Source organism: Silene latifolia, chromosome 6 (assembly GCF_048544455.1).
Source record: "Silene latifolia isolate original U9 population chromosome 6, ASM4854445v1, whole genome shotgun sequence".
NCBI lineage: Eukaryota > Viridiplantae > Streptophyta > Magnoliopsida > Caryophyllales > Caryophyllaceae > Silene > Silene latifolia.
The window spans coordinates 3,717,854-3,741,996 of record NC_133531.1 but is presented as its reverse complement, the minus strand read 5'-3'; the positions used below and the strand labels follow the sequence as shown (position 1 = coordinate 3,741,996).

Below are 24,143 nucleotides of genomic sequence, written 5' to 3'. Positions count from 1 at the left end.
TTTTGGGAGGAGATCATCTTGAAGCATTTCAATATCCTTCTCTTTTTGAGCAAGGATAGCCTCGCATGTCCCCGAGCACCTCCGCCGCTTCGAACCGATCCTCCCACTCGTCCCTCTTGGCAACCACACGGCGTCATAGGCACCTTTATACCGTCCCGCTCCTCCATCATCTTGGCCGTGGCGCCATCAAGATCCTCAACTTTGGCCCTCTCGGCCCTCGGCAGCTTCTCGCTTCCTCCGCACGCCCCTTGGCAAAGAAGAAGATCCAGCTTAGCCTTCCCGGCTTCCCCCCTCGCGCAGAGAGATCAAGCTTGAGCCTTGCAATCGGCGGCCCAGATTGGGCCGTGGCCTTTTCCTGCTCTATGATGAGGGAGGCGGCTAGACGACTCCATCTCCCCAGCCTCTTATATATTCTCTCGCCCTCCGCCACGAGCTCGGTGGGAGTAACCTTCTGGGGTGAAGAGTCCATGACGACGTTTTGGCCACCCGCCTTCTCAATCGCCTTCTCAGGCTGCTTCCCTACTTGCCGATCAGTGAGAATGGCAGGCCGACGGTGGATCTACAAGAAATTTACACGAGCATCCATGTCACCATGCATTGACACGTCGAAAAGCCTGTCGTCAGGAATGTCCAACGAGCCGGCTAAATCCGAACCACGGGTTAAATCCGTACCAGTTCGAATCCTCTTAGTTGGAGGGTCCGGTGGAAACAAAGTTTCTCCGCGGCAACGGTGGAAGCGGACGGTGGGTCTTTCCTCTTCTTCGGAGAAGGGACCTTAGCAACGGTCACCTCCCCCTCGCAATGTTGATCACCTCCACATGACCCTTTTCGACCACCGGGGTCGAAGAGGAGTTGCCATTGATACTGACCGCCGCCGATTTGGACGTCGCCTTCCTTGTTCTCTTCGGCACGCCACCAAGAACCCGTGCTTGAGCCGTCTCCGGATCCAACGCCCTCGTCTGTTTGTCCATGAGTTCGTTAGGGGACAGTCGGCGATCTTTCAACTCAACCGTAGGACGCCGCTGGACAACCTTCCCGTCCTTGTCAAGCCCTAGCCTCTTCAAGTCCTTCTCAGACAGACCCCGCCCAAACCGATCTGCAAGAAATCAAACAAGAGTTACATAAAGGAAGTAAAACAAGGCTCCGAAAAGGAACATAACAAGCAAAGGTGGGCCTCACACCGACCCCACTCACCCCAGTTGAGGGCCGGTATGAGGCCGACGCGGCATAGCGGCTCGTCTTGAAGAATAATCCGAGTCCTGGGGCAGCCATCCCTCCTCAAAGATCAAATAGCCGCATTGCCCGCTTCTCATCCGCAGTAAGGGGGACAAAAGAAGCATCCATCTTAACCTTGCTACCCCGGAGACGTGTTTCTCATACTCTTCCGGGTCTCACACCGTAAGTGAACGGGGCTCGAAAAGACCGAGGCAACGGGTAGTCCTCCCAAGCACTTGGACGTACACCCATCGCTCTTGCCGCCTTTGCAGAAGTAAGCTTGTTTACGGAGACATATCCTGGCTCCGTCTGCACGCTGTACCACCCCACCTTTCGGGCGAATGACGGCCGAAGACTATGAAGTCGGCGGAATAAGTTGACCGTAGGGACCTCCCCTTTGAAGAGACAGAGCCACACAAAGCCGATTATCGTCCTCATGGCCAACGGATGCAGTTGGGCCACGGCAAGATTCATAGCTTTGATGATGGCCATGACGTGTTCGTTCAAAGGAAACCGGAGCCCGTACTCCAAATGCCGATGTACACGCCGATATGACCCGGGGAGGACAAAGACAGACCGCCTGACCCTCCCCAGGGAAAACAATTTTATACCCCTCACCAAGGAAGAAATGATCTCCGAAAAGAGTTTCTCCGGAGCTGCTTGCGAATTTATTTGTCCAGACACGGTCGAGGCCAGTCGTGCAGGCCTCACCATGATCCGGAACAGTCGTCCTCCCACCATCAACGGGAGCCCCCTCACCACGATCCGGAATAGTAATCCTCCCACCATCACCGGGAGCCCCCTCATCATCATCAGCATCATCCTCACCCTCCAACTCCTCCAGGAGGGGCAGATCAGCTACGGGAGAAGGAGACCTAGGGCCCCCAAACCTTAGCGGGATGGCCTCCAGTCCCTCCTCCTCATCAAGACGCGACGGGGAACCCCCCGGCGCAGAAGTACCAATCCCGGCATCAGAGGACATGATTCACAACAAATTACTAGCAAGAAAAATAAAAGTTTGCTTGTTTACCTTAAAGAAAAACACTCGCCGGATCAAATACTCCGAAGATTAAGAAGACGAAGACAACCCTTGAAAGTTTGGAGAGATGAAGATTTTGGAGAAAAATTTTCGAAAATAAAATGGAGGCCAAAATCACGGAATAACTGACCTATTTATAGAGAAAAGCCCATGAAGAAGGACCAATCAGGGCACAGCCCATGAAGCGTCAACCAATCAGCGAACATACACGTGTCAAACATGCAACCGTGGGATGTCAATCGTTGCAACAGTCGAACGTCAATCAATGCAACAAAGGACCAAGCGTCTTCAACACGCCTATTCACATCTCTTCGACTGATCATCTTCCTCAACAAATTCCTAGGTATCTAGTCTCCGCCGCCACCCGATCAACCAAGCTAGGGAGCACGTACGGGGCAATCAAAATCAACCTAAGACTCTCACCGGTCTCGCCAACGTCATGTTCTTTTCCACATCGGATACCCTTTATGCACCCATGTGGAGGGGGGATATGGTATACGGTACGGCCTACCAAGAGCCACGCCGGTACACAAGAAGAAGCCGATACAGAAAATTTGTGAAAGTTACTTGCGCAGAATATACGCTCAAAAGTACATCGGAGCCCATACCACGGATGACTACGCCGGGGGCAAATTGATGGGGCATATTCTCGCACCACGACCAAGTCAACACACCGAGCAAGGTCAAAGATATCCACAAAGAAGTCAACAACTTAGACAAATTTAGCCGATGCGACCCATCGGCTCATTAGCCTGGGTCTCGGCGTGACAACTAGTCGCCGGGACACATATCCGCGTACTCATATCCAAGACCCCTCGGCGGTGAGTCAACATGGCCCGCCGGCCTGCCATGGGTCCCTCGGCCGAGGGGTAGATCGGTCTTTCCACCTGTTAGCCACTTGGCCACTACGTGACAAAAGGTGAAAGCCTATAAATACTCCTCAACCTTCATTGAGGAAAGGATCCAAGAAACTGAACCTAAATACACTATTCATCTGGTAATATCTCCCTTATCTCTCTACAACGTATCTAGCCAAGTAACACAGCTTAATCCTTTGAGTTTACTGACTTGAGCGTCGGAGTGAGTACGCTTGGCACAAAGCCAAGCCCTCGCCTGTTCATTGTTGCAGGAGAGGCCGAGAGGAACGATAGAGACGCGAGGAATCCAACTCAAGACATTATTCTACGAGCCACGGGTGGTAACGATACTTGCTCTGGAATTACACCCGGAACAATATATTTTCTCAAGGATAATCCATACATAACGAGATGAAGTAGCCTTGAGAACAAGAGGGATGATGAGTGCCGAGGAGAGCCCCTTTGATGAGATTATTCTGGCGCTTCCAGGTATAGTGGGCGGGATTGGCAGTGATGGTTTCAGCAGGGAGAGGATGAGAGCCATTGACAAACTTAAGCAGATCGAAACCGTGGAGGATGTCACCAACTTGCGTTTTCCATAACTGATATGTTTGTGGGGTAAGTTAGTCCAAGCAGTGAAATTGATAAGGATGAAAAGTGAGTTTGGTTCGTGAGGATTTGGGAAGGAGACACCAGAGGTAGTCATTGAAAAAGATTGAAAAGGAGAGATTGAGAGAAGGTAAAGGTCGTATTTACAGAAAGTTGGTGGGTTAGTGCTTTTTAAAATTTGACACAAGCACGGGTTCCAACACTGCCCATTCCTATGATTGCTCACTATGTCACTGGCATGTCATAACGTTTCAAAACTATCTTTAGGTTACTCATATTTTCATAGTTGTGTTCATGTGTTATGTAACTATATGAATTTGGTTTGTTCTTCTTGTCGAAACATGAGCAAATTAATTACAAACGGAATTTGTTATATACAACATTTAAGCCACTTACATATATGGGAAAACAGTTAGACTAAATTGGAAGGCATGAAATAATTTCGGAAACAAATAGAATACCGCGGCCGGTAGGGTGCGGACACAAACTAGTATTCAAAAATAAACAAACAAGAAAAAATGAGTGGTCATTTGTCCGATTGGACAGCAGATCTAACAGTCTAAAAGATTTTCGATTTTTTTGGAACGTGATTTAGACTGTTAGATCCTCCAGTCTAGTCTAACAAGTGATCGTATTTCAGGAATGAAGGGTACCATCAGTTAAGAGTGTACTCAACAATAAAGTTAATTAGCAAAACTTTAGCATTAATCAATTTAAAAAAATTTAAATTTGGATACACTAAGAAAACTAAACAAAAAAAAGTTTTTTATATAATATTTTAATTTTTTGCTTACTTTTTTGTGAAACGTTGGTTCGCGTTAATCAAGTTATCTAAAATTGCGAACCTTAACCGAACCGTTTCCATAATAAAGTTAACGGTTCGGTTCAACGAACCGCTTTGTCGAAACGGTGGTTAATCAAACCTTAAAAATGGACGGTTTTTCGATTTTTCGGTTCGATTATTACGGTTCGGTTTATTCTGAACCCCCCTAAAATGAAGTAACTAAAATCAAGTGTTTACCTGCCATATTTGTGAATTGGCAAATAAGGAGTAATAATTATAAGTTAATATTAAATTTGAGAAATAATACAAATAGACACCACTTTTTCCAACCATTCAAAGAACAATCATACTTCTTCCTTATGTATACTCTCTATGTCCCGATCAATAGTTTACAATTGTTTCTTACATAATTATTAAGGTAACGAAAGAGGAATGAGTTTATACACAAAATCTCATTTGTGACCAACAATATCCTTCACTTTGGAGTGACGGATACCATTTTACCTCATAAAGTACCCACTTTTTCTCTCTCTGCAACACTGTTCATGTGGTCCCCTTTCTCCACTAACCCATTTTGTTACCATTTTATCTTACAAAATATCCGTCACAAATGGTAACCCGTCACAAGGGAGACCAATTAGAGTTTATAATTATTTAAAAAAATGAACAGCAACTTGAAAGGAGGAGGAAAATTTAGAGGTGATCAAACAGCCAAGCCAATCGACCCAGCCCGGTCCAATTTTTTGAAAGGTTTGGGCCTTTTATTTTGGCCCATAAAACCCATGGATCGGCCCAAAAAAGCTAAAAGTACTTTTAGAGTTTTAGGCCACGTTTGGGCCGAGCGTTTAGCCCAAATCTTGGCCCGGCCCGGCCGATATTATTTAATTAAGGAATATTTTTTTCTTATTAAGTTTGTTTAAGTAGCGTTAAAGTAATAAATAACTCGTTAAAAACTCGTGTATATATTTATCGAGATTTAAAAGCGAAGTTTACATAGCCTAAATTATACTCCTATCTACTAGACGTGATTAAGCATTCTAATGTGTCGATAGTTGTCTTTCTTATATTTTTGGAAATTAATTCATATGGACTTCATCATATTTTGTACGATTTTATAAACTAATTACGTTATTAAAGTGCTTGTTGAAGGTATAATGCTACTTATCTCGTTTGATAAGTCGTACATTTTAGAGCCCGAAAAGCCCATTTAAGCCCGCCATAGGGGCTGGGTTTGAGCTCATTAAATAGGCCACTCATTTGGCCTGTCCCGTCCCCGCCCGCACATATGAGCGATTTTTATCATCCGAGCCCGGCCCGTGATCAGCTTTAGAGGAAATGTAATTATGTAATAGTCCCCACGACCCCACCTATATGGGTTGGTTTTTTACTAGAAAATGAAAGTGTAAATTATTGACTGAAATACCTAAAAAAGAAAGGGTTTTGATAAATACAACCCAGTGGGTTGTATTTAAACAATTAAAAGAGGAAATAAATAGTTAATATATGCATTAATTGCATTGATTTATGTGTAATTTATTCTCTAATTTCTAAATTAATACCAAATATAGAAGGGTATTAAATGTTTAAATATAACCCAGTGGGTTGTATTTATCATTTCCCAAAAAGAAATGTGTAAACTATTAACCAGGACAGAGGGAATATTTTATACTCCCTCCGTTTTTTGTTTATATGGCTTTTTTGTTTTTCGATATGATCCTTTGACTTAATTTTTTAAAAAATATATTTAGTTCAAAAATTATAAAAATTATAACTTTAAATTCTTTATGATAAGAGCTTTTATATAAGTACACATTTTATAATATTTTATCTAATAGTTTGAGAGTTATTAAAGAGAAAAGAGAGTGATTCAAAAATAAGAATGACGTATAAACAAAACAGACGGAGTACCTATTTAGTTTCATAGTTTCATTGAGTTTAATGACTAAGGGCATTTCCTATGTTAAGCAAGTTGCCACTAGCTTACCTTTGTCACATCATTTTTTTAAGCTATAACAATTTCAAGCTACAATTTACTCAAATAGTTTAGCCAACTTATTACTAGCTTGAATGGACCCACTTAATATACTCCTCTATTTAATTGTTCAAATTCCAAATTTTCAACAAAAAATTAAAACTTTATTAATGAGATCGGGTTAAATTCCACTTCTGGGTCCATTTAAACAAGTAGCTTCATGTAGCTACTAGCTTAAAAAATATTGGGCAAACCTAGTCTATATGGTCGACTCTAATGGTTGAGTTACTAGTTTGCAATTTTATGAAATTGCAAGCAAGTCTCTAAACCAGACCATTGGAGATGTTCTAAGGTGATGGTTGAGACTCAACTATTATATTTATTCCTATTACGCTCTTTCACTCGAATACTCATTGGACGTGATGGTTGATGGCCAACTATTATATTCATTCTTATTACGCCCTCTCACTCGAATGCTCATTGGCTTGAAGAGTGGTTAATGCATAGACTCCTCATATAGACCTGACAAAAGCAACCCGACCCGATTGACCCGAGACCCGAAGTGCCCCGAACTACATCACCCGGATGTGACCCGAAAACCCGAATTGACCCGACCCGACCCGAACATGACCCTAGCTTTCTTGATCCGAACTGGCCTGACCCGAAAATGACCCGTTCTGAAACCACCAAACCCGAAAATGACCTGACAAAATATAACTCTAATTGAACTGATAGACTTGAAATGACAATTTCTCTATTTTTCATTGACCCGAAAATGGCCCGACCCGCTTGACCCGAAACTGACCCGACCAGCAAACCCAAAACCCGAAATGACCCGTCCCGACCCAAGTTAACCCGAAATCAATGAGAAACCCGAACTAACACGATCCGAATTGACCCGACCCGAACCCGACCCGTTGACCCGTTTTGCCAGGTCTACCGGTTCCATACCATGGGGTGAAATTCCACTTCATAAGTTATTGTAAGTCTCTAATACCATAATAGATGAACCATCTCAACTAAAATCTTAAAGTAATGGTTTATGTCCAATTACTATTATTTATTCCTATTAATTTCCACACACACAAGTATTCTTGTTGGCCGTCTGAAATAAGAATTTGTGAAAATGCTAATCTTATTCAAGCAACTTTAAGCCCCCAAAACAATACTGATCATAGTGAAGCTCATTTTCAACATACTCTTAAATTTCAACTACCAGAAAGCATTGGAGACCATTACAAAAGTGTTACAGTGTTACTCCATCAATCTGCAAATAAACTTCGTGGTATATTTTGCCCATAAGTCGCTAAAAGATGTGACGGTCACAACTCACAACCCATTGATAAAATAACATAAATAACACGAGTACTGTACTCCGTAAGAAATATTACAAGTGGGAAGTTCATTCATGAACGCCTTAAATGAAAACCAAGAAGTTTATCCATGGACATAGAATTTATAAGACGGTTATTTATTCATTTTTATACATAAAGAAACTCGGTTACTTGGATCATCTTATAAGGGGTATAGTTCGAAGTGGCTCAGCTTTTTGTAGAGTAACTCCGAACTTTTCCTCGACCTCTATATCTTCAGGACGTAACCCATGAGCATGTTTCCAATTGAAAGAATGAAGAAGAGTTGCTAACATTAGATGCACCATCCTATAAGCCAGTGGTATAGCAGGACATATTCTTCTTCCTGCTCCGAATGGTAATAACTCGAAATTTCTGCCCTTAAAATCGACTTCACTTTCCATAAACCTTTCAGGCAAAAATGAAAGAGCGTTTGGCCATATGCTTGAATCGCGACCCATAGACCATACATTGACCCATACTAGTGCATCCTTGGGTACAGAGAACCCACATAGTTTCACATCCTTTTCGGCTTTATGAGGTACTAAGAGTGGACCTGGTGGGTGCAGCCTGAATGTTTCTTTAACCACTGCTTGAATATATGGTAACTTTGAGATATCGGATTCTTGAATTGCTGCTGTATTCTTGCCAATTATTTGGTCTAGTTCATCTTGAGCTTTTGCCATTTTTTCTGGGTTGCGCAATAACTCTGTCATTGCCCATTCTAATGTGACAGAGGTTGTATGTGTCCCGCCTATAAATAGATCCTAATACATACCAAAAGTATACATGAGAAGTGATACATGTGATTAAGATATACTAATACTAGCATGTTATCGGGTCATTTTGGGTATGGGTCAGCTTCAATCGAATCATTTTCGGTTCGAGTCTTTCAGTTTGTTTAGAGTCAGATTAGGTTGCTCTGGTCGGGGTGTCGGGGTAATTCTGAATCGGATCATTTCAGGTTCGGATTGGGTCATCTGGAATTTTCTCCGGTTTATATTGAACATAGCTTCATTTGAAAATAGAAAAAATTGCTAGTCATTCCCAGTGCTAGAAATGAGCCGAATTGAGCTCGAGCTTGGCTCGAAATTTTTAGCTCGAGCTCGGGCCCAGCTCGAAGCTCGTCGAGCCTAAAAAATTGAAACTCGAGATCGGCTCGAAAAAAGCTCGAGCTCGGCTCGAGTTCGAATCGAGCTCGTTTTGTCTTTATATTATTCACTTTTTCGCTTATTGAATCTAACTAAATATAAATATTTTTAAAAAACAAATAAGATTATAAAATACTAAAAAAACATTATGTTATAATATACTTTTAAATGGCTAAATAACATATAATTTAAATAACATTAATATTAAATATATAAATTATACAAAAAAAATATAAACGAGCCTATACGAGCGTCCGAGCCAAGCTTTGGCTCGAGCTCGTTTTGACCGAGCACGAGCCGAGCTCGGCTCGAGCTCGTTCCGAAGGCTTGTCGAGCCCGGCTCGGATCATTTACACCCCTAGACTCATTCCTTAATTATTTACTTAAAAAACAGTGATTAGATGCTTACCATGAGCAAATGTCTGACATCTTCAAGGCTCAACTCATTATCTTCAACCAACTTAAGTAAAGTACCAAGAACATCATCTTTTACGCCGATACCATCACTCAATCTTTTCTCAATAATCCTATCGAAAACTCCGAAAATCTTATCAAAACAAACCGAACACTTGCTCGAAATTCCTTGCAAATCCAAGTACTTAACCAATGGGAAAAAATCCGAAACATTTGGCTTTGCACTTAATTCCAACAAAGCCGAAATAATGTCCTTAAACTCCTGCAAACTCGACGAATCATGATTAACTAAATCAATCGAGAATATCGTGTTAGACAACAAATTCAACGAAGTAGTAAACGCGGCCTTGCCTACGCTAACAACCTGCCCATTCTCGCAACAATATCGAACATGATCAACTAACTCACCAACTTTCCGCTGCCTTAAACCCTGGCTTGAATCGAGTCGTTGGGTTGTAAATAGTTGAACAATCGCGATTTTTCTAAGGTCACGCCATTTCGGTCCTACTGGGAGCCAAACCATGGAATGCTTATGATGGTTCGACTTCCTAATCGCTTCCGGGAATGTTCTAGAAGAAAATGTTAAGTCGTGTTTAAGGAACATTTCTTTAGCTACTTCAGGGGATGATATTACTATAATCGTCATAGTCCCTAATTTGAGGGACATTATGGGTCCATACTTTTTTGATAGCTCGGCGGCGAACGATGTGGTCTCTCGTCAGCCGAGTGGTGTATGTTGCCTATGATAGGCCATGCTTTAGGTCCCGGAGGAAGTTTGGATTTAGTAGAATTTCGACAAATTTTGATGATGAAAAAGATGACGAAGATTATAGTGATGAGAATTAGAGATATGGTGTAAGGTTCCATTGTTGTAGAAACTTTGTCAAACAAGTTTACCATCAAAACTAGATCCATAATAACCCTTTATACAAAAGGATAAGACAACTAGAAAATTCACAAAGCACTTTGAAATATACAATACGGACAATAAAAGTACTAGGTAGTTTTAATTTAATTGGCCAACTCAGCCGTGTGTACATTTTGCTCAATTAATACTCATAAAAGTTTGTGTCCTTTTTTTGACTACAAAAACAAAAAATTCAAAAAAAAAAAAGCTGTCGGACTCGACAATTATTAAACATCAATAACAAATAGAACTAGAAATTACTCCACATTAAAACTACAATTGAAAAACAGTACACACAAAATAAACGGTTTCTGAATAGGCCAACAAAAAAAAATCAAAAATTGCAGCGAGAACTGCATGTAAGGATTACTTTTTCACAATAAAAAGAAGTTCGACCAGTTTAAGAAATCATTTTACTTTATTTCATCATACTTCTTAATAGCTCGCTCCCGTGTTCTTGATATTTTACACCCTTTGTCCACTAATACGGCTCTTACTTTCCTCGTACAACGCTCACATTTAAAGTTCCTACATATAATATTTAATTTCTTCCTTCGGTTAATTATTTAGGGTCACTGAAATAAACGACTCCATATCTTTTATCGACTTTCATTTCCCTCGACATGTTAATGATAGTTATGCCCATACAAGTAAGAACATTCCCAATGCATCTCTCTGAGTCTCTGTGTTGTTCCTTCTTGCTCTTTCGCCAACAAACTCTAAAACAGTTCAACTCGACTACAATACTACACATAATTGGTGAAAAACTATATGTACATAAATTCCACACAAAAACAAGACTAATCTTATTCAAGCATCTTTAAGCCTCCAAAACAATACTGATCATAGTGGAAGCTCATTTTAAACACACTCCATAATCCATATAAGTCTCATTTCAGCAACCAAAAAGCACAGCAGACAATTACAAAGGTTTTACTCCATAAGTTTGCGAATAAACTTCCTGGTACATTTTGCTCATAAGTGGGAAATTCAATCATGGCCGCTTTGAATGAAAACCAAGAAGTTTATCCACGGACCGAGGAATTATAAGACGGTTATTTATAAATTTTAATGCATAAAAGAACTCGGTTACTTGCCTGCTGTGTAGTTGAATACTTGGATTATCTTATAAGGGGTATAGCTTGAAGTGGCTGAGCTTTTTGTAGAGTAAGTCCGAACTTTTCCTCCACGTCTATATCTTTAGGACATAATCCATGAGCATGTTTCCAATTGAAAGAATGAAGAAGAGTTGCTAGCATTAGATGCACCATCCTATGAGCCAGTGGCATGCCGGGACACATTCTTCTTCCTGCTCCGAATGGTATTAGCTCGAAACTTCTGCCCTTAAAATTGACTTCACTATCCATAAACCTTTCGGGCATAAATGAAAGAGCATTTGGCCATACGCTTGAATCACGACCAATGGACCATACATAGACCCATATTTGTGCATCCTTGGGTATGGAGAACCCGCATAACTGTACATCCTTTTCGGCTTTATGGGGTATTAAGAATGGAGCTGGTGGATGTAACCTGAATGTCTCTTTCACCACTGCTTGAATATATGGTAACTTTGAAATGTCAGATTCTTGAATTGCTGCAGTATTCCTTCAAATAATTTGGTCTAGTTCATCTTGAGCTTTTGCTATTTTTTCTGGGTTGCGCATTAATTCTGTCATTACCCATTCTAATGTGCTAGAGGTTGTGTCCGTCCCGGCTATAAATAGATCCTGATACACACCAAAAGTAATATGAGAAGAGGTGGTGCATGTGATCAAGATATATTAGGGTTTTATATGCCCATTGGCCATTGCCCCAATGGCGGGATAAGGTGTCAAGTGTATGCAGTCTCACCCATTTAGTATAGATTGTACATTATTCATAATGAAATTGTATAAAAACTGTCATTTCCGGATCATAAACTCTCACTGTGTGTTAGGTTCCATCAATTCTAAATTTACGGCCACATTCAAGTATGCTCATGGGTATGGGTCAGCTTGGGTCAGGTAATATTCAGTTCACGTCATTTGGGTCGGGTAATTTTCAGTTCAAGTCATTTGGGTCGTCGTGAAACAGTTAGGTTTTTGTTTGAAATCAATTCACTTGGGTCGTCTGGAGGCAAATACGGTTACGTTCTGATCAGGTAATCGTGGATCAGACCGTTTGGGAATCGGGATTGGGTCATCATTCATCACATTTACTTGCATTAATGACCCATAGTTTTCTCTGTTTCAGCAAAAAGCTAGGGACTAATTTGGCATAGTAGTTAATTGTGTAGCAATCTACAAGGACTTCTTGCCTAAGGAGAGGTAGGGAGCAGACATGCAATCTTTTTTAAATGGTGTTCTAAGATAACCCATAAAAATATACATTAATACATATAATTGCACTGAAAATAAATTGCTAATTACTCCGTAAATATATGCTCGGAAAACAGAAGTCTTACCATGAGCATATGTATGACATCTTTAAGGCTCAACTCATTATCTTCAACCAGCTTAAGCAGAGTACCAAGAACATCATCTTTAACGGTGATACCATCCCTCAATCTTTTCTCAATAATCCTATTGAAAACTTCGAGAGTCTTCTTATAATAAACCGAAATCTTTCGCAACACTCCTTGCAAATCCAAGTGCCTAACTAACGGGAAAAAATCCGAAACATTTGGCTTCCCAGCTAATTCTAACACAGGCCAAACAATGTCCTTAAACTCTTGCAGACTCGACGAATCATAGCTACCTAGATCGATCGAGGAAAATGTGTTGCCCAATAAATTCAACGTGGTAGTAAACACTGCCTCGCCTAGGCTGACAGCCTGGCCCTTTTCACAACAACGTTGTACATGATCAACTAACTCGCGTACTTTCTATTGCCTTAAACCCTGGCTTGAATCAAGTCGATGGTTTGTGAATAGCTGAACCACCGCGATTTTCCTAAACTCCCGCCATTTCGGTCCTACTGGGAGCCAAACCATGGAATGCTTATGATGGTTGGATACAGTAGCCCCATCTGGGAATGCTCGACTAGAAAATGTTAAGTCGTGCTTAAGGAACATTTCTCTCGCTACTTCAGGGGATGATATTACTATAGTCGTAATAGTCCCTAACTTGAGAGTCATTATGGAACCATACTTTTTTGATAACTCGGTGACAGAACAATGCGGCCTGTCGCCTAGCTGGTGTATGTTGCCTATGATAGGCCATGCTTTAGGACCTGGAGGAAGTTCGGATACAGTAGATTTTTGACAAATTTTGATGACGAAAAAGATGAAGAAGATTATAGAGATGAGAATTAGAGATAGGATGTAAGGTTCCATTGTTATAAAAACTTTATAAAATAAGTTTCATACCTATTAAATCTAGATCCATAGAAACCCTTATATAGACCACAGGGATATTAGTCATATTACTCAATTTTGAGCACAAAAAACATGTTAAGGTCATTGATTGGGCCTCAACCATCATCTAAGGTTTTGGTTGAAATATCACAATGCATGTTAGAATATACTCCCCCGTCTCTAAAATAACTTTCATTTTTCACTTTTTCGCTGTTTTTAAATTACCTTCCAATATCTCACTAGCATTTCATCTCAACCACACATTTACTCCACTAACATCATCATATATGGTCCTTATTGTTTATATTTATAGCCCTTAAATCGTACAACTTTCGTATTTTGGAAAGTAATTTTGAGAATATCACAACACTTCAACTTCTTGTTTAGGTAGTTTTAGTGTAATCGGCCAACTCTGCCGTGTATTTGCTCAATTCATACTCATTAATTGAAGTATCAACGTCTAAACAGTTAGTGTCTTTATTTTGACCACATAAATGATAGGCCTAGATGCAAAATATTAAAAAAAAAAAAAAAAAAAAAAAAACTAGAAAAAATACGTGTGGTCACTTGTCAGACTGGATAGGAGGATCTAACAGTCTAAAACCTCCACGATTTGTCAAAAAAAAATAGGGGGTTTTGAACAAGTGATGCAATTTCACAGAATCGGAGTAGCAGAACAATAGTATTGATATTATTAAACTTCAAATATGCTAAAAGACAATATTCAAACTAATTATATTAGTCTTATTAAACTTCAAATATAAATCCGTCTAAAAAAAAAATTATCAATATTTTGTTGTTATTTGAGGAATGAAGGGTACCATCAGTCAAGAGTGTGCTTAACAAAATAACTAAAATCAAGTGTTTTACGAGAGTAAATAATTAAAAGTTAATTAAATTTGAGAAACAATACAAATAGACACCTCTTTTTCCAACAATTCAAAGAACAATCATACTTCTTAATACCTCGTTTCTTAGTTCATATTTTACTCCCTTTGTCCACTAATAAAGCTTTTATTTACCTTGTACAGTGTTCATATTTAAATTTTCGCATATTTCTTCCTTATGTATATTATTATTTGGGGTCACTAAGATTAATGGCTCCCGTATCTGTTGTAAATTTTCACTTTCCTCGACATGTTACTGATATACTTGTGCTGATACAAGTAAGAACTTTCACCCACGGCCGGCCTCTCTCTGTGTCGTGCCTTCTTGCTCTTCCGCCAACAAACTCTTACACAGTTCAACTCAACTCTACTACAGTACGGCACATAATTTGTGAAAAACTATTTGTACTTAAACCACACACGAAAGTAATACTGTTGGCAAAAAAATACTAATCTTATTCAAGCACCTTTAAGCCCTCAAAACAACACCGATCATAGTGATGCTCAATTTCAACACACTCTATATAAGTCTGAGTTGAAATTTATCACTCTTTCATTTCAGCAACCAAAAAGCATAGCAGACCATGACGCACATAGTAAGATACTAAGATCTGAACGGAAATATAGATTGATTGCTAAAACGATGTGACGTCACGAACCATATTGATGGCAAATAACATAAAAAAAGAAGATATATCACAAGCAGGAAGTTCATTCATGGACGCTTTAAATGAAAACCAATAAGTTTTATTGGACAGAGGAAATATAAGACGGTATTTATGCATAAAGCAAAGGAGTTACTTGCCTGGTTGTCGGGTACTTGGATCATCTTCTAAGGGGTATAGCTTGAAAGATGATGTGCTAACATAAGATGCACCATCCTATGAGCCAGGGCATGCCAGGGGCACACCCTTCTTCCTGCTTCAAAGGGAATCAGATCAAAATCTCTACTTTTGACATCGACTTCACTGTCCAAAAAACCTTTCAGGCGAAAACGAAAGTGCATTCGGCCACACGCTCGTCTCAGGACTGGTTGCCCACACATTAACCCATATTTTCTGCATTCTTGGGGACAAAATACCCATATAGTTCTACATCCTTTTCGGCTTAATGTGGTAGTAGAAACGGATAGGTGGATGTAACATCAAGGTTTCTTTCACCACAGCCTTGATATATGATAATTTTGAGATGTCAGATTCTTGAATTGGTCCGTTATGCTTCCCAATTATCTGGTCTATTTCATTTTGAGCAGTAGCCAGTTTTTCAGGATTGCATAGTAGTTCTGTGAATGCCCACTCTAATGTGCTAGAGGTTGTATCTGTCCCTGCTGCAAACAGATCCTGGTAAAAAGAAAAAGATTCACCGCATTCAATTACAGCAAATTCAATATACTTATTTTCTTCTTTCTCACACTAGCTATCCTGCAACTATACAAGCTATGCTATGCTCCAATCTGCCAAGAAATCGCCTCTAGGCTCTAACCGGTGATAAACCACACAAATCAAAACAAGCACAGGCAAAATAACTCTTAAGTTTTCCCCTATTGACGCCACAACAAACATCACCTTGATACACAAGTGACTCAAAGGCATCTGCATGATACCAGGGTAAGGGCTCAAACGTACGTAGCCTTACATAGTTACATGTAGATAAAGGTTGTATCAAACTACCAAGAACATTACCCCAATCCCTCTAGGGCTTCTGCAAATGGTGGAAGTAGCCTTACGAAATGTATCACAGACATCACCCAATTGGCCAATTGACAACAGAAAAATGTTTTATTAAACAGATGTAAAAACTAGATGTAAAATTCCAATTATAATAAATCAATAATCAGTTTCTGTTTTTAAAAAGCCAAAGACATACAACTATAAAACAGAAACATCAAAAACAATGTAATACAAGCCAAAGAAATTAGCTGTAGAGCCTGTCAGAAGTTTCCATAAATTTTTATGACTGCCTTTTTTTTTTATTATGCCACAACAACATTACCTCATGCCTCAACGACTCCTAGTCTCCTACAAATGAGAAGGTAAGGGGGACTGGGGAGTCAGGTGAATAGGATTGTGACATTACCAGTCTGTTAGATAGAGATGTTGTTTCTGACTATATGTTGATTGTGTCGGGAAATGCACCGGCAAATGAAGCCCAAACATTATGGCACTTGGCTGATACAAGGCCAATAAAGACGTAACTAGACCAATAAGGCTTTTATGAGTGGTACAAAGACGAAACTATACCAATACGGCATATACAAGGCTAATAGCCAATCTCTGACCAATACGTAGCTACATAGTTACTTGGCTGCAAGGCTAATAGAGACATAACTAGACCAATACGGCTGATAAAAGATCAATAAAGACGTAATAAACCATGACACTGTACGCATCTCAGTGACCGTTAGGGTGTGTTTGGATACCATTTTAGGAGGGAAAGGGAGGGAGGGGGAGGGAGGGGAAGGAAAGGAAAGGTAGGGGACTGGGGAGGGGAGGGAAAATAAATTATGGTTGTTTGGATAACAAAAATGATGAGAGCCAAAAAAAATTTCCTTCCAAATCTTGCCAACGATGGAAAGATTTTAGTTCGGTCTAAAGGAGGGAAATTAAATCCTCTCATTCCCCTCCCCTTCCATTTCCCTCCTTCCGTATATTGTAATCAAACAAAGGAAATTAAACCCCTCCCTTTCCCTCCCCTCCCTTTCCCTCTAATTCTCTCAATCCAAACACACCCTTAGAGTGATCACGACCGATATTGCGATATAATACAATGTATACAGCCAATACAGGAGAAGAATTGCGGTAGGTTTCCAACGACTAGCGCATAACCAATCACATTACATTAACATGAAAAGAATCAAACAATTCACCTAAAATACACATCAATTACATGCAATTTAACCAACAACTATCTAAGCAAGTTAATTATTTTGATTGATTGTTAATAACGAAGTTCAAAATTAACGCGCATTTTAACAAACAGGTGATGTGCAATTAATCTTCAGTCAAATCATTAAAATAGATGAGTGAAGCAAAGATTAAGAGCAAAAATCCGATAATTCAAACAAATAATTGAACAATTAATCGAGCAAAGATACAAATTCCTAACAGTTATTTTAAGTAAGGATGATTGATCAAATCCAAGTTAGATTACCTAATTAATGGAGTTTGAAGATTTGGGCTCCTCGTAGTCGCTTGAAAGCTCGAGTGAACAACATTCGAATAAAGGCTGTTAAAATTCGAGCCGGCTAGTAGTTAGTAGTTAGTACCACTAGGTGATACGGTAAAATTCTTTCTCATGAGTTACATTGTTGCATTACCGCAGTTTGAATACCGAGATTTATGGTCAAGCTGAAAAAACCGAGGGTAAACATTTTATCTTTGCACTAGAGGTGGCCACGGGCCGGGCTTGCCTTGGGTCGGGGTGCGTTCACAAAACTCGACCCTGAACCGACCCTTGGGGGTAGGGCAGGATGGCTGGGTCGGGCCTGTTCAAGGGAAGGCCAACCCGGCATCGGCCCTTGGGCGGGTCATGGATGGGCCGGGTCACAGGTTTAGTGTATTTTTTTTGTTTTCTTTTTGTTTTTGACGAGTCAAGGGCAGGGCGGGTCCATGTTCGTCGACCTTGAACTAGCCCGGGCAGTTCACGGGTCATACTGGGTCGAGGGGTGGGCTGGCCGAGCCTGGGAAATGCTGACCCTGAGTCGTGGGTCGGGTCGGACTGACTGTACATTTGGCTAACTCTAACTAGGAAATTGCAATTCTTGTGTGAACAGAATGCATTGAAATTAACAAAAGTTTTGTCTCATCTATACAAGTCTCATTCAACAACCCAATAGCATAACAACTCTCTTGGTAAGTTTTGCTCATAAGTCGCTAAAAGATGTACATGTCACAACTCACAATCGTCCATATTGATCAAAAATAACATAAATAACACGAGTACTCCGTAAGAAATATTACAAGTGGAAAGTTCATTCATGGATGCCTTAAATGAAAACCAAGAAGTTTATCCACGGACATAAAAATTATAAGACGGTTATTTATTAATTTTTCTACATAAAAAAACTCGGTTACGTGGATCATCTCATAAGGGGTATAGCTTGAAGTGGCTCCGCTTTTTGTAGAGTAAGTCCGAACTTTTCATCGACCTCTATATCTTCAGGACGTAACCCATGAGCATGTTTCCAATTGAAAGAATGAAGAAGAGTTGCTAACATTAGATGCACCATCCTATGAGCCACTGGCATGCCGGGACATATTCTTCTTCCTGCTCCGAATGGTATTAGCTCAAAATTTCTGCCCTTAAAATCGACTTCACTTTCCATAAACCTTTCGGGCAAAAATGAAAGAGCATTTGGCCATACGCTTGAATCGCGACCAATGGACCATACATTTACCCATATTTGTGCATCCTTGGGTATAGAGAACCCGCAGAGTTGTACATCCTTTTCGGTTTTATGGGGTATTAAGAACGGAGCTGGTGGGTGTAACCTTAGTGTCTCTTTCACTACTGCTTGAATATACGGTAACTTTGAGATGTCAGATTCTTGAATTGTTGTGGTATTCTTGCCAATTATTTGGTCTAGTTCATCTTGTGCTTTTGCCAATTTTTCTGGGTTGCGCAGTAATTCTGTCATTGCCCATTCTAATGTGTTAGAGGTTGTGTCCGTCCCAGCTATAAATAGATCCTGTTACACAACAAAAGTATATATGAGAAGAGGGGATGTATGTGTATTATGCTCCATTAAAATATGACACTTGCAAAACCTGGCAAACGGGTCATTCGGGCCAGACACTTTTAATCGGAACATGATGTTATCGAGTCACTTCTGGTACAGGTTAGCTTGAGTCGGGTAATTTTCTATTCAAGTCACTTAGGTCGTTGTAAATCAATTAGGTTTTTGTTTATAATCAATTCATTTGGGTCGTTTGGACTCAAATCGGGTTATGTTCTGATCGGGTAATTGTGGATCGAATCATTTGGGGTTCAGATTGGGTAATCAAGTTTATTCGTCGTATTAACCCATAGTTTTCTCTGTTTTAGCAACAAGCTTGCAAACTAATGTTATAACAGAAGCAAGAAAAAACTAATAAAAGAACAATAAAGAGACAAACGCACAGATTTACATGGTTCACTAACGGTGTGTTAGCTACGTCCACAGGACAGAAGGGAGAGAGTTTTATTGATATGTGAGGAGTTTTGATTCTGATTCGAGACGGTATGATCTAGGTAGAGGCTTAGAGAGTTTATATAATACTCTCTAAGACCTAATACAGAATGACCTAATAAAGGCCCAAGACAAACCTAGCCCAATAACAGATACGGATACCGTTTAAGTTTCGGGAGCGTTGCCCCCGAACCCCATCGTCGTTCGAACGACGACTAACAGAATCAAGGCACAAACCTAACAACTAAAAAGTAAACAATTAACGGAGACACCTTAAAATGACCGAAATGGAGGGAGTAAAGTGATAGGTAAATTACCATGAGCATATGCATGACATCTTCAAGGCTCAACTCATTATCTTCAACCAACTTAAGTAAAGTGCCAAGAACATCATCTTTTAGGGCAATACCATCACTCAATCTTTTCTCAATAATCCTATTGAAAACTTGGTGCATCTTGTTATAATAAACCAACATCTTTCGCAACACACCTTGCAAATCCAAGTGCCTAATTAACGGGAAAAAATCCGAAACATTCGGCTTCCCGGTTAATTCTAATAGAGGCCAAACAATGTCCTTAAAATCTAGCAAACTAGATGAATCATGGCTACCTAAATCGATCGAGAAAAACGTGTTGGACAATAAATTCAACGTTGTAGTAAACGCGGCCTCGCCTAGATTGACAACTTGGCCTTTCTCACAACAATGTCGTACATGATCAACTAGTTCACGTACTTTCTCTTGCCTTAAACACTGGGTTGAATCAAGTCGATGGTTAGTGAATACTTGAACCACCGCGATTTTCCTAAGGTCACGCCATTTCGGTCCTACAGGGAGAAAAACCATGGAATGCTTATGATGGTTCGATACCCTACCCGCATCCGGGAGTGATCTACTAGAAAATGTAAAGTCGTGCTTAAGGAACATTTCTTTTGCTACTTCAGGGGATGATATTACTATAGTCGTCATAGTCCCTAATTTGAGAGTCATTATGGGACCATACTTTTTTGATAGCTCGGCGACAGAATAATGTGGTCTGTTGCTGAGCTGGTGTATGTTGCCTATGATAGGCCATGCTTTAGGACCTGGAGGTAGTTTGGATGTAGTAGGTTTTTGACAAATTTTGAGGACGAAAAAGATGATGAAAATTGTAGAAATGAGAATTAGAGATAAGATGTAAGGTTCCATTGTTATAAAAGCTATAAAAATAAGTTTCAAACCTATTGAATTTAGATCAATAAAAGCCCTTATATAGTCCATATAAGGATAGACTCAAGTTTGAGGACAAAACACTTGGAAATCTTGGCGCCACCTTTTCACATGCAATAAGTGGGAATCTGTTTAATAAAATATGCATGTGGGAGGGTGACACCCAATCTTAACGTCATTTGGTGGCACCCTATTATTATCCAAAATAACATATTTCATTTTTCACATTTTATTTGTTTCTAAATTACCTTTTAATATCTGACTTTCATTTTATTTCAGCCACACATTTACCTCACTTGCATCATCTTCATATATGATCATAAAAATAATTTTTATATCGTACAATTTTCATATTTTAAAAAATAATTGTGAGAATATCCCAACCACTTAACTTAAATGGTTTAAGTAGTTGTGTATGGATGAATGTTTTGGCCTTAATTATATGGCTATTTGACGAACTTATTGGTATTTTGGGTTTGTTTCAAATTTATTGGGGCCAACGGTTCCACGTCAGCAATTTTTTTTTTTAGATAAAATTAAGTAGTGACTTTCCATGATCAGGTAGCGTCATAAAAAGTCACCTGTGTGGTTAAGACTTTTAATTCAATAGGTAAGCTTTAGGGTCCGTTTGGATACAATTTTAGGAGGGGAGGGGGAGTGAGGGGAGGTGAAGGGAGGGGATAGAAGGGGAGGGCAAATGGAACGTGGATGTTTGGATAACAAAAATTATGAAGGGAAATGGAAGGGGAGGAAGGAGGGAGATGAAGAATGGATGGAGGATTGAAGGATGCTAGTGATATAATTAGAGGTTCAAATAATGTTTTCTTTCCAAATCTTGTCACCATTGGAAAGATTATAGTTTGTTCTATAGGAGAGAAAATAAGTCCTCTCATTTCTCTCCCCCTCCATTTCCTTTCTCCCATATTTTTTATCCAAACAAAGTAAATTAAATCCCTCCCTTTCCCTCCCCTCCCCTTCTCTCCAATTCCTTCAATCCAAACGGACCCTTAGGGTTCAATTCCCACCATAAGCATCTGTGTTTATTTTTAGTATCACTACTTAGGGCTCAAACCTAGTATCTTATGGTAACCCCATGACTCCTTCAAAATTTTACTTATGACTGAAGCCGCTATTTCAAATAACGACTTTCACTCAAATCTATCAAAATGATAACATAAATTCATTGTCCTCAATAATTTTGAAATAATCCCAAAAATGTCAATAAGCTTGTCAAAAAAATTCGTAATCGGCCGCCACTACCGTGTGTACATGTGCTCAATTCATACTCATTAAGTCCAGCATCAGCATTTCACATGTTTGAGCTCTTATTTTGACCACATAAATTGTAGGTCACGTGAAAAATGTTCAAAAATAAACAAACAAGAAACGTAATATATTTTCGCAGTACGATTTTTACTCATGGTAGTACTTTTTGCACTAAACTTTCCATTTGTCTACCCTTAACTAAAAAATCATCAAACCTAATTTTCTCTACCTTCTCTCTATTGTTGAAACCTTAACCTTCTTCAAATCTCCTTAAAACTTTTCAGTTAAGAACGATTATTCGAATGAATATCAAGTATTTAATTCATTAATCTCCTATTGTAATTTAATTTGCTCTTTCTTATAGTTTTATTCCTTTTTAATTAGGGTTTATGTCTAAATTGATTAAAGGCTACTTAGTGTGACATGATTGGGTTTGTTGGTTGTTGCATAGTACATAGTTGGATTTTTCTTCATTTTTATTCAATTTACAATATGTCTGGTATGTAGTACATGGTTTGATTTTTCTATTTGGTAATGCTAAAACTTTCTCAATCAAGAATTCAGTACGTAATGCACCAAAGCTTTCCCAATTAATGCACCATTATGATTTTAGTATGGAAAAGTTGCAGATGAGCGAAGAACGAATTTATATCTCAATTTTTTTTTTCCAATGTAGTGAGTAGAACACCTAACACCGTGACCAATGCAATGGCATCATCCCACACAACCACCGTGGCCCACCAGTGCAACACCACCACTGGATCCCCAGTGGCAGCGACATATCCCCTCCTTCAAAGTTGACAACATCCGTCTCAATAGTAGGTTTATGAAATTAGAGAGAATATATTAGAGTGAAGTTAGAGAGTGAAAATGGAAGGAAAAATAAAAGGGGTATAATTGTCAATGGTGTACTACGATGAGTAAAATGCGTACTGCGAAAATCAACACCCACAAGAAAAAATGAGTGGTCATTTGTCCGATTGGACAGCAGGATCTAACAGTCTAAAAGCTTTTCTATTTTTTTGGAATGTGATGTCATCCTCGGGTCGGGTGAATGACGGCTTCGGGTTGGGTCGGTTCATATTATGTCATCCTCGGGTCGGGTCATCAACGGGTGGCAAGTCGGGTCGGGTTATTAGCGGGTCAGTGTCGGGTCAGGTTATCAACATATTTTTTTTTTATAATTAGTTTTAAATGGTAATTTTATGTTTAAATAATGGGTAGATGTACTAATTATAATTTTAAATAAAAATAATTAAGATGAATGTCAATTTAGTGTTATTTAAACCATTAATAAGCTTGTTATTTGAGGAATGAAGGGTACCATCAGTCAAGAGTGTGCTTGAAAAAATGAAGTAACTAAAATCAAGCAATAAGTCTTGCTTCAATTGGACTGAAATAAGACGGATTAATTGGGCCGAATCGGGTCGATTAGCTTGGCTGTTTGATCACCTCTAAATTTGTTGATGATTAATTTGGTGTTATTTAAACCATTAAATGATTACATTCTATTAAACTAAACAAAAACTAAACATTATAATTCTCTATCTCTATAATAATTAAAACACAAACTATAATAATTAAAACTGATGGAACATATTCTGCACCCGCTGACCAAGTCAACATATTGACCAAGGTCAAAGCTAAAAGACAGCAAGTCAAAAGAAAAACGGCCTAACCGACAAAGCCTGTCGGCCTGTCACTTGGGTCTCGGCTCGGCAACTAGCCGGCCGAGAGGCATATCCGTATGCTCGCATCCAGTCCCCTCGGCATGGAGTCAACCAGACCTGCCGGCCTGTCATGGGTCCCTCGGCCGAGGGTAAGATAGTCTTTCCACCTGCTACGCCACTTGGCCACTACGTGACAAAAGGTGAAAGTCTATAAATACTCCACATCTCTCATTGAGAAATACACTGGAAAATCTGGTATAAAACTCCCTTATCTCTCTACAATATACTTTGCCAAGTTAAACATACAA

At 39.6% G+C, this 24,143-nt stretch overlaps 2 protein-coding genes and 1 pseudogene across 2 annotated transcripts; all 3 read right to left on the bottom strand.

Annotated features, from left to right (window-relative positions):
- Positions 1–7,663: 7,663 nt before the first annotated feature.
- LOC141586018 (cytochrome P450 76T24-like) lies at positions 7,664–17,822 on the bottom strand (annotated as a pseudogene).
- LOC141587011 (cytochrome P450 76T24-like) lies at positions 11,422–13,616 on the bottom strand. Its single transcript, XM_074408423.1, has 3 exons — positions 13,181–13,616; positions 12,747–13,039; positions 11,422–11,871 (listed from the first exon to the last, which is right to left on the bottom strand). The coding sequence occupies exons 1-3, from the start codon at positions 13,614–13,616 to the stop codon at positions 11,422–11,424; spliced, it is 1,179 nt and encodes a 392-aa protein (XP_074264524.1).
- A 549-nt stretch (positions 17,823–18,371) lies between the features above and the next one.
- On the bottom strand, positions 18,372–20,878 carry LOC141658477 (geraniol 8-hydroxylase-like). Its single transcript, XM_074465422.1, has 2 exons — positions 20,009–20,878; positions 18,372–19,211 (listed from the first exon to the last, which is right to left on the bottom strand). The coding sequence occupies exons 1-2, from the start codon at positions 20,876–20,878 to the stop codon at positions 18,603–18,605; spliced, it is 1,479 nt and encodes a 492-aa protein (XP_074321523.1). The 3' UTR covers positions 18,372–18,602.
- Between the last annotated feature and the right edge of the window lie 3,265 nt (positions 20,879–24,143).